Source organism: Ambystoma mexicanum, chromosome 5p (genome assembly GCF_040938575.1).
Source record: "Ambystoma mexicanum isolate Mex_15411 chromosome 5p, UKY_AmexF1_1, whole genome shotgun sequence".
NCBI classification, from domain to species: Eukaryota; Metazoa; Chordata; class Amphibia; order Caudata; family Ambystomatidae; genus Ambystoma; species Ambystoma mexicanum.
In genome coordinates, this window is record NC_090930.1 from 753,341,768 (window position 1) to 753,353,795 (window position 12,028).

The window sequence follows — 12,028 nt, forward strand, 5'->3', positions numbered from 1 at the left end:
GTTATTCATGAGGACTAGTGTCATGGCTGCCGTAGACCAGATATAGAGTTTTGGAAGTAATTAGATCTGAGTGATGCAGAAATATCTCTTAATGAGAAAAGAATTGCTATACTGGACAATCTTTCTAAGATGAGCTTTTGATCCAGGGTGAGAAACAATGCAGAAAGGTCCAGCCTACTGCCTCCTGATGATAATTTTTACTACACTGGAGATTTTCATGTACATTTAAAAATGTCAGTTCTGGCCCACTGTAAGGTCTGAAGCCAAATACTGTCACTCAATAGATGATGGGTTTCAGCAAAAAAGGACTTTTGCTATTGGACGATAGTTGCCTGCATCATCTGGATCCAAATTATGCTTCTTCAGGGGAGGAATGACCCAATAAGGCTTAAGGGGGTCTAGAACAATACTTTGGGAGAGTGATCCATTAATGAGCACCACCAAAAAAAGGGAGATGTTTGTCTTCTCAACCTTTAATAATATTGGTGGGATATGGATTTGCATCACAATGTCACTTTAATTGAGTTTACAATCAGCAGGTGCTATACCAAAGTTAAAACCAGTAACTTTAACAGGCATGACCATGCCCTGGCACGTTGGGGGTTGGGGAGTCGATGCATGAGGTGGCAGCTTTCAGTTGTCTATAATCTGATAATGAATAGAATCAATTTTAGTAGTAAAAGCAGTAATATGGGCCTTGTATATAGTACTCAGGTGGTACATCAACACATCCTTTAGTCCAATGTGAGGTTGAAATGTGGATGGCATTTATGGACATAAGGGGCAATACAGCTCGAATGCATGACATTGCCCCCCTTTGCCTTCTGATCACAAGCTGTAGATATTATCTGTTGGACAGCACACTCAGAACCTTGTCTGTCTGACCTCTGCACACATACTGGAGAAATCCTGTGTCTGATTTGTTGCAACAACATGCCTCTCTATGGTATTGAGTGCTCAAGATATTTGCTGAGGGAGATGTGTGGTGGTAGTAATTCAGATGTCTCGATTTCCATTTCCAAGTAGGAAAATGTGTGTGAGCACATACCGCATAGGGAAGCAATGCACACTTAATTCTGAGATATGCAATGGAAAGGATGGTTTTAGACCCTATTGACACCCCACTAGTTTGCAAAATGTAGGTTTAACAGGTTGTGATGATTGTTGGAAAAACAAGAGCCGATGACTGGAAGGTTTAGAATGTATTTAAACTGCTGGCATCACTCTGGGCAACCCTGACGATCATCGGTATTTGTCTGCAGAAGGGATTTGACCTAGCAGTTCGAGCTGGACTGCGGCTTTTGGGGTGGTACCAAGCCTGATTTGCATATGGTCTTTCCCCTTTCTGTAATGGGTTGGCAGGCTAAAGAATGATGGTTTGAAGGATTGCTCAGACCTGTACCAGAGTTTGAAAGTAATTCCAACCCTTTCAGCCATCACCTTTTGTTGTGATCATTGTTGAGCCTACAAGATTATGGATTTTGTAATGAGACCAACCACCAAACCTCTGTTTATCATCGCCGTACTTGAAGAGAAGGTTTCATCCTATTTGCAATTGGACTGGAGGAAGGCAGCCTACCGGGAAGTTACTTCCAGACTGAGGTTTGGTGTGAACTTTCTTTTGTATGCAGAGTAACGCAGTGCTTCCATCAGTCTTCGCCAATGGTCTGCATTTGACAACCCAGATCATCCTAGTCTAATAGACAGACCAGTCCGTAGAGCAGGGTGCCAACCACTTATGCCTGTATTTTGCCATCCAATTATTCTGAGGTAGGCGTGGATTTCATTTAGAAACCTTCAGGCGTGGTGCTCTTCTACCTCCTTTGTGCCAATACAGCTTGCTACTTGTTGCAACCACTATTTGATATGTCAAAGAGCCACACTGCAGCAAAATAAGTTAGTTCCCTTTACGATGGGCTCTGCAGCTTGGGATCTTTCGTAAATTTGTTAGTAACTCACCCATACTTGCAGAAATGCATGGTGTCTACTCAATCAGTTTTCATCAATGCATGACAGATGAACAATAGATATGTTCATAGGGAATGTGCCGCAGGGAGTCTGGTTTTCGTGTCCTCTTGGAGGTCTTATTCAGACATGTGTAGTGATGGAGCTGTGTCTCTTTTCTTTTTTAAATCCTTTTGTGTCATTCGATCCGTCCACAAGGTGACGGAAGCATGTGAGTATCAACCATAATAAGTTGCAGTGATAGTGTTGCAGGTAAGTAATGTATTCGCAAGCTGTTCAGTACACTTGTACACATGTATAATTTTGTGTGTTTGTTTCAATTGGTGGTCTGTTGTACTGATGAATCTGTACAATTGTTTATTTGCAGACATGCACAGTGGTCGAGGCTTTAGACACGCTCTGTGAAGTTGGACCAGTAAAAAGCATTTATCCTCTAACATTTGATCAAGTATCACAGGTAGGACATTGTCATGTGTTAAAACCATAGTCACCATCCAGCCTGCTGTACGAAAAATGTAAGATGGCCTGCTCAAAAAGGATACCTTCCTATTTATGTTCTACAATAAATTTGAAGCATGGCAACGGTAATGAATTCTAGTAGAATTTGGGGCAGGTTTGGCATTCTTTCTTTGTAGATGTTTTTCAGGTACCAGAGAAGTTTTCACATGAAACTTGTTGAATTGATAATTTTGCTGTTACTGCATTGGAGGCAGTGACTGCTGTGGAGAATCCTGTGCCCCAGAGACACCCGAGCCCTGCCCAGAGTCTCCTCCCAGGTGGCCAGGGGAGGACAGATGCTTTCTGATCCCAATCCTTTGAGTGGTGTACTGCAGGAGGATCACCTGAGTGGAAACAAGGTCCAGGGTACTGGGGAAATTCTGCAGGGTGAGACATGGTATTTTTTCTCAGATACTCTTACTATTCCAAGAGAGGTTATCAACTGTTGTCATGAATTTCCTTCTATGTTTAAGCCTAAATGAATAAAATCTGTGGTTAAAAAGTTTCTGTCACATCCTCAGAACATCTCTGTTATCCCTAAATGTCCTCCCCAATATCAAAGGTATACTACAGATAGGAGAATGTTACATCTCCTATCTATATCCACCATCTCTCTTCCAACAATATCAAGGTAATAAAAATCCTTGTTAACAGTAATGAAAAATTAGGAAAGCTGAATTTCCCTAAAAAGACCCAGAATCCCTCATGGACTGTGACAAAGAAGATCGCTGAGGAGGCATGTAGAGGTGAAGGACAGGCAGGGCTAACCACCTTTTGGCAGGGTCAGGCAATTAATTCTAAGGGCCTGCACCTGAAGTACATTGCCTCACCGTAGAGGCATAAAAGGCTGCAGCAGAAAGGGGCAGTAGAAAGAAGCTGGAGCAGGAGCTGGGAAGGTCGATAGCAGTAGCAGATGAAGAAGCAGAGCGTGAGGCTGGCAGTTCACTATGAAGTGTGTCCACAAAAGGGACGCGGGAGCGAAGGAAGAGCAGATTTGACCTGCATGCTCAGAGCTGGTCCTGTGCTCACAAACCTTGTTTGGCTGTGGCTGCACTGGAAGAGACTGAGAGAAGCTGGCAGTCTTTACAGGTGTGCCTAATTGACTTGAATGCAGAGCTGAAGTCATGTGTTTTTCCCGAGGCCTGTGTGCAGACGCAAGCTGAGGGAAGCTGCCGAAAGGTAGACTCTCTATTAACAAGGCCAGATCTGAAACACTCATGCTGAAGTCGGGAGGTGGAAGCAGCGCGCAGCAGCTGCAACTCTGGAGCCGGGAAATGAGGTGCCATACTCCAAAGCATCAGAAAGTCGTTGCTGTTAACTGTAACCAGCTGAAACTCACTTGCGTAGAAAGTAAACCGAGTGAAATCGTTCGTAGTTGTGGGAAATCTTTATGAACAAAGGGAAATGTATCACGCGCTTATTCTGCAATAGCTAAAGTGCTCGAGTGTGACAAGTGTTTCTTTTCCCATTTGTATATTAAAAATCATGGACCAGAGAGGCTACATGTCTCCTATTAAAGGGAGGACGGTAGCAGTAATGGTTTAATAAGTTTTAGCAAACTTTCCTAAACAGTTGCTAGAATATTTAACTTCAGAGAGGCCGCGAATTAAGTATTGTGTTTCCCGATCATTGTCAAAGAGGAGCACAGTCTGAATGAAAGGGAACACAAGTACCAAGTTGGAGTTTACCATCGAAGAGAAATTGCGTAAGCCCAAAATCTGATTTTGAAGTGAATGCTGACTCTTGTAACATTCTAAACAAACATTTAATTGTTGTAGAAGTTGTTGAACTCACAAGTAGAACACGCACTAGCCACGACAGTACACAGAACCTTCCCAAAGGGGAAACTAGCCCAATTAAGAAATGAACCTCGTCTTGAAGTTTTTGAAGCTGATGCAACCCCAGAGTCTGCTGATACAAGGGTGAAAAAGTTATATAAGGCTGGGAGAGTGGCATTGCAGTTTTGGGGTTAAACGCTGGAGACCAGAAGGTGCATGTGAACGAAGGTGCATGTGAAACTGGGGAAGAGAGCTGGGTACTTGTAAGAAGAACTAATCAAGAATCTGTGAAGCTGAAACTGTGGCAGTTCGAAGCTAAAACAGATTTTGTAGTAGCTACAAGACTTTGAGTAGAGGCAAAGAGGCTGCCCTTTCTTGTAATAGTGGAAAGAAGAGTGCCTTGCTAACCTGTAGAGGTCGAAGAGTCTTGTTAAAGTTGCTTAACACATTTCCACACTATCAAGTCGCAGCAGAAGTAGAAGAACTGTGGTTGTCTAGAATTTTGTCACATTTGCATTTCTATGAAGTTGAAGTGGAAGCAGTCTGTGAGGCAAAGAAGCCTACATTGGCAGGAGGAAGTTGCCACGGAGAGAGCAACTCCTTTAACAGACGCATCCTGGCAAATTGCATTCAAGATGCTGCAGAAGTTACAAAAGTAAAGTTATCAAAGTAGAGGTGGTACTTTTTGTTTTGAAAATTATCCAGGTTTACGATTGGTGCTGTTTTCTTTGTGGAACTTTGAAAGGTAAGATTTTCATCCAACGAAGAAGAAACCGTTGCCCGTGGATTTCTGTTTGAGTGAATTTTTGTTTCTTTTGAACTTGTATGTGTATGCTAGGAGGTTTTCCCTTAGATCGTAGATTATGTAGGGAATCCCCTGATAGAATAGGTTTAGTTAGGGTTGGTTTTGTTTAAAATAAAATGTCAATCCTTGAGAAAACTAAATTCAGTTGTGATCCTTACATTACTGACCACTTCCACTGCTCTCCATATGAACAAAAATCACTGTGCTCGGTTTTGGCCATAAAATCGAGTACACCTTTGTAATTTTGATTTTAAAAATAAATAAAAAAACATACAATCTGCCAGTATTTCTTTTCCTTCTGTGGACCCTGTGGCCTGCATGTTCTCTTATGCCATCAGTTGGCTATAGTTTCCAAAAATCTTCACACCAGTGGTATTCTGATATTGTCTCTTTTGTGTCTATTGACTTAGATTTTTGTGTACATATTAGTATACTTATTTACCAGTTGATACCATTGCCTCATCTGGTCTCATAGCATTTACTGTTTGATTGTAGTGTTAAAAAAGGAATTGTCTGTAGGTTTTTGCATGACTACTTGTCTTAGATTTCTTTGAAACAGTGATTTATCGCTTCTAAATGAGATCCATACAATGATCACATTCTTTGCATTTAACACCACTTACTGTAGATTCTGATAATTCAAAGTGCTTTCGTGTTAACCATATTACAAAGATGATGTCGTTCTGGATGTTAATATGGCAGATGAGGACTGGAGACAGAGAAACTTCATGTGAACACTTACTCTGAAGTGGATGTCAATGAGCCTCTTGCTACGAATTCTGGACTACATTTCAGGTTGAAAATGAGTTTACTTCATCCATCCTTGTCTGCACAACACTGCACTATTAGGCAACTTCTGAAATCGAGTTTGCAACATCAACTGCTCAATCTTCAGCATGAATCAATGCAGAAAGCAAGTGAGAGAGTATAGTATAATGCTACTTTAGTGTACGTTTGGTTCTGACAGCAAGCATACGATTCAAAATGGAGTCTAAGCTACACTGATCAACACAAGGCCTATTTCTCCTACATCAGTATACATTTCTCATTTTCATTTAGATTTACTTAATCACTTTTCAGTTTATGCTCTTTAGGCCTATGTTATTTCCCCCCCCCCCACCGCTTAATGGTCTACTTTAGGCGTCCCTGTAATCCTGCAAATTTAACTAAAGCTGATTCAGAGCGTGTGAATAACTAGTTACACATTTAAGAATACAAACATATATTTTCATTAATACATGTTAAAACTGACAAACATATTGTCCCGTCTCCTTAATCCTAATCAACCATCTGAAAAATCTCCATATTTATCAACGCTTTCTATATTTACATCAATATAGACAGTGGTCCCACGCAATTTCTAGGAACTCTGTGATGGCATTCTTTCATCACCCATTTGTTCCCTCACACTTAATACAACCACAATTATTATTGACACACTCCAAACGTAGTGTCCAAACTCATTGACCTTTGTAAGGGTGCAGAAGGAGGAGACTGGCACACAGGTGGCATAGTGGTTGGCATAAACGTTTATTTTACCAGAAAATTAAAGGGAACACCTACCACTCCCTAACTCGCAAGAAGGGTGTCCCTGCCTCAACTAAAATACTAAGGAATCGGTCAGGATGCCAACGTAAATCAAGAGTCCACCATCCTGTTTCAAAACCTACTTCTGTCCCTTACTTAACTAATGAAATAGTGGATCTTCTTGGTCCAGAACAATGGCTCCCTTCTTCTGGATGACAGATCACAGTTCCAGTGTTTAGGTGGGATCTTTACCTGAAAGAATGACTCCCTACCCCAGGTCTCAATCCCTCTCCAAGGCACAACACAATGTCTCAGTTTGTAAAGCAGTAAAGTTTCAATTCCAACACCAACATTCCAGGCGTGAAGTGTCCTGAGAAAAATATTTGGTGTTGCAAGGAGCCAGCATTTTGTTCTCGTAAAAGGTTACAGCTACAAGAAGTAAGGATGCAGAGGATTTGGAGGAGCTGTTACTTTAAGTATTTCACTATATGAACAGACACTGTGCGCAAATCGCATGTGTGAAGTGTCCCGAGCAATGTGTTTGGGTGAGAGGGATGAGGTCGATGATGGGAGAAATCCTCTTGTTGGACAACTAAGGTAAAAACTGGTGTGGTGCCCTCTCCACCTGCACGCCTCCTGCTGCACCCAGCCTTACTTGCCATGGACTAAGGGAGTCCCGAGCCCATAGTGATACGTGTGGGTGAGCAGGGCAGGGATTGTTTTAAAGGCTTTGCTATTGACTAGCAAAGACTGAGCTTCGGTGGTTTAACTATAGCTGTGGCATTGGCTGTTGAGGAAACACTACAGAGAAATTGCATATAACGCTCAATTAAAAATGTAAACAAGGTTACGGGAGTAGTATGGTCTGCAGCCCAGTATGAAATGTATGTAATGACCTCCTTTACCCCCGATGAATTTGACGAGTGGTTAAATCGGGTTGCAGATGGTTCTGGAGCATGTAAGAGAAAGTGCATTAGTCTCAGATAAGACATCTGAATATTGTCAATGCCACGATCCGTGACGCGAAAAGCAAATTAAGAAGTGCAGTAAGAATGGTGAGAAATTCAGAGGAACTGTTGGAGATAAAATTAGCTAGAGTGAGAACTGAGAAATCTAGGTATCAGAATTGACTTAGAGGCTGGAGGTTTTGGATTAAATAATGCGCAATGGCAGAGAATGTTAATGGTGCTGCATGGGAGAAACACCCGTACAACATGGAACATTTTATCGCAAGCCAAGGGCACAGGGGTTAAGGAGATTATAGACCCAATCAAAGAAGAAGCCTGGCTTAGCCATTTGAAAAAATTCGAAGTGATTGAGGAAAACAAGTGGGCTTAATCTAATCTAGGAGTGCCTTGGCCTATTGGGTTGACGCACAAGACTTTGCTGATCTCAGTTAAGAAGTTGAAAAATTCCATAGACCCAGGTCCAAATGGGCTAGCTAATCTGGTTGTTAAAAAAGTGACAGTCGTGGGCGGACATTTTGCTTGTACAGTTCGGGAGAGTTTGTATTGACCAGTAGTACCCGGCGAGGGACAATGAGATTGTAACAAGCAATCTCATTGGCCCTTGTTGGGGCATTACCTGACCGAGAATCCCTGGAATACTTCTCCCCACTACGTTCCTTCTTCCCCCTGGCAGGTGCTGGGGGGTTGATGGGATTCGGCAGCCTCTCAGCCAATGAAGAGGCTCGGAACGGGGTAATTCCCGCTCGGAGCCACCACAAGGCTGGAGGCTGCCATCGTTCCCCGCTGGGGGTTTCGGGTAAGTGTTTTTCCTCCCCGCACAGCCCCAAACCAAACAATCCCCTCCCTGCCCTCTCCCAACCCCACTTACCTTATTTTTGCTCCATTTTGGGAGTGGACGGGATGGGAACACTTCTGTCCCCAGCATGTCCACTCCCGATCTGCGACAGGCCGTCATGGAAAGGAAGAAGGGATTAAACCTAGTCCCTTCCTTCTTTTCCATGGCGGCCATTTTTTTGTTTACTTTTTAAATATTTTTTTCAATGGCCGCCATGGAAAGGGAGAAGGGACTAGTCCCTTCTCCCTTTCCCTGGCGCCCATTTTAATTGTTTACCTTGTTCAATACACTTTAAATGGCTGCAATGACTCTTCCCTTCCCCGGAGGCGATTTTTGTTGATTATTATTTTTTTTTTTCTGTTCCGACACGCGGGAGCGTTTCAGAACAGAAAAAACAATGCTATTAGTACCCCGGTCTTGTGGGCTGGGGTACTAATAGCAATAAGACCCTCGCTGCATGGGTATTACTGAGTTGGTAAAGCCCCGGTGCCTTCGTTGTAACTATGGGCCCTGGGGCTTTAGCTGACTCGTTAATGCCCCATGCCGGTTGGGGCTTATTGCTTAATTGTGTGCCGTCCTCATGGAGACAGTCTTTACGTGTCCCGGTCTTCATGAAAGGAGACAGGAACATCCCGGACAGCTACAGACTGCGCTCCATGTTGGACATCACAGGTAAACTCTTTTGGACATTCCTGTTAGACATTACAGGGATGGGCAAAGACAAAGGAGGTTTTTCACAAATCTCAGACGGGATTTCGCACCAGTTCATCTACAACACACAACATCAGACTGCTCAATGGATTACTGAAGGCAGCCACTGGGAAAAACAAGCCTCCATTGTATGTGACATTCATGGACTTCAAGGTAGCATTCAATCACGTTGATCGAGAGTTACTGTGGCAGAAATTGAAAGAGATGGGTTGCTCGGCTTGGTTGGTGTATGCATTGTAGTTCCTGCATAGAAATACTGCATCGCAGGTGCGCCTTGACAATGGGGCAGAGGGGAGAATGTCGATCGATTTCTATGGGCAGCGGAGTTGAGCAAGGTTATGTGCTGGCTCCCCTGCTGTTCAATCTTTATCGGACTGACCTGCCCCCTCCGCTATTAATTAAATTTAATTGTCCCCCTAAATTGGGCCACAGCACGTGGCCAGTATGCTTTATACTGATGACCTAGTTCTAGATCATACCTACAGTGGAATGAAAGGCATGTAAAATGAGTTGTGTAGTTATGCACTGGAGAAAAAGTTGGTCAACAACGTATTAAAAACAAAAAGCATGCTGATCACTGGCAAAAAGGTTCATAAATTGGCCATGATGACTACACTAGGTAGAATAGAGTGCGTTGATAGTTACATGTATCTGGGGCTAGAGATGAGCAATGATGACAGCTATCAACTTATAAAGATCACTAAAATAAGAAAAGCTCTGCAATTGGTGGCACTTTTGTGTTTGCAAAGAAGACAGCTGGTTACACAATAGAGGATATACTAATACTCTACAAGCAATGCTTCTGCCCCAAGGTATTATATTGGCTGGAGGCATTGTTCATGAGGGATGTGGGTTGGCTAAATCAGCTGGAGGGACTGTTTTGGTGGAAGGTATTCAGCCTACTACCATCTACCTCAATGGAGTACTTGTGCTTGGAGCTGGGCATTGTATCCCTAAGCACCCAGTTGCTTAAGAAGAGGGGGATTTGTACATTAAGTCTAGAACATCACCAGAATGCCCCCATTTGAATGAATTGGCATTCAACTATGGGTTGGAAGGGGCAGGGCGTGGGAACAATTTTGAAGTTTTAAATCTGGACTTTTTTAGCAACATAAATTGGTAGACCCAGCCGAACTCTTGGAGTAACTTTGAGGAAATTAAAGTTTCAATGCACAGGAAGGCAAACGTATTGGATTGGAATAAAAACCTCCAACATTTATACAACCTACATAACTATAATGCAGTGGCACTGGTATCCCATCGATATCTAAAAACAGAGTGGTACCTGTTGCAGAGCTCGAGTCCAGCAGTAACAAACGTCATGTTGAGACTGCGTGAAAATCAACTCCCTTTACTTACACTTCAAGGTACGAGGTTGGGTATTCTTCGGGATATGAGATTCTGTTGATTGTGTCAACTACCCAACCATCTGCAATCGGCAAAACATGTGCTAGCCGAGTGCAGGCCATTGGATTCTGTATATATGAGCACGTTGGACAAATCTGACAGGATTAAGTTTGAGACTTTTTGGATCTGTTGTTTGAATTGTGAACTGGAGTCATTGCTTATTGCACTTTATTGGGTATGACATCGGGTGTAGCAAAGTTTAAAGTTAGCTTAGTGATAACAAGAGAGTCGTAAATATGGGGGAATGAAAAGCCAGATGTTCAACCAAGTAGGGAGATTTTTGGTAATTTTTTAAACCTGATTTTGATATGACTTTTAGTGATATAGATATGCTGAACTTTAAGTGATGAAATATGAAACGTTTAGTAAATAATTGATTTGGAATTGAGTTTAAACCGATTTCACTTAATGGAAGAGTATCATTCGAGTTTTTATAGAGTATCTGGGGTTTTTAGGCGGTTTAGTACATGTCTTGTTACTTGAAATACACTAATGTGTGAAACCTTTTATGAAATGATTTTATGAAATGGTTTAATAATTGGTAAACAATGTTAGTTCTTTTAGAACTGTAAACAAATTTATATAAATACAAGTATTTCCAATAGTTGTTTCTTCACTATTGGGTTCCTGGAGAATGCCTCTCTTCTCAGATATCTTGCTATGTGTTTTCACAATGCCAGGAGAATGATTCCATTCCTCTGGCCTGTTTCCAGGCTTTCTCCACGGACCCCAACGCCAGGGGAATGTCTCTCTTCCCCTGGCCTTCTCTCACTTTTGTAGATACGGGTTCTGACCCGTATGGTTTTATTCTCCTGATTCCCAAGACCTGGTTTACTATCCTGCCAGGTATTGTGACTTACTCTTCTGAGGTGGTTACATGTCCTAGACCCGATTTCCTTTCTGATTCACTATCCTGCCAATTACTGCGACTATGTAGATGACTGATTGGGGATCTTCGTTGTTGGATGCAGGCCCCAGACCCGTCTTTCTTGCTTTCTTTCTTGGGTGTTCAGGAAATTAGCTTTGTTGCCAAGAGTTTTCTTTCACTCCCTGATTGGATGGTCAGGGTATTCCACTGCTCCCTTCAGCTCCTACCAACTGTCCCGGTCACCCCTGCACCTTTTAGGGTCTTTCCTGGTAGGTTTTGGTCAGTCTCAGGGTCTTTGGACTTCGATTACGGGCTTCCGCGGTCTTCTCCCCTTCTCCGACTTGCTTCAGTGGCTCTGCAGCGTTCAGTTCTTGACAGTGAGCGCGTCTCCTCTTGACCGTGCTGTCCCTTGGCTTTGCCCACCTGTACTGCTATTTCTACCTCTGGCCGGACGCTCCTTCCACATTGGACTGATTGGGAGCACCTCCATAGTCCCAGTAAACCCTGGTTCTGCAGCCCCTTCTGGACGCCGACAGCTCGAGAGTTTGCCACGCCTGCGGTTCCTCCAGGGAAGGCTTCTTTCTCGCTTCCTGGTTTTCCCTCTACTATTTTGTATTGGCCTTGGCCAATAGGAATTCATGAAACACTAGACTGCTTAATTGTGTT

At 42.9% G+C, this 12,028-nt stretch overlaps 1 protein-coding gene across 1 annotated transcript in view; it reads left to right on the forward strand.

Moving 5' to 3' along the window:
- The window catches only part of GLB1 (galactosidase beta 1), a 622,172-nt gene that overhangs the window by 463,738 nt on the left and 146,406 nt on the right, over positions 1–12,028 (forward strand). Inside the window, exon 12 of the mRNA XM_069613134.1 lies at positions 2,333–2,422. Within this exon, the coding sequence (XP_069469235.1) occupies positions 2,333–2,422 (90 nt within the window). The remainder of the gene's footprint in view (positions 1–2,332; positions 2,423–12,028) is intronic.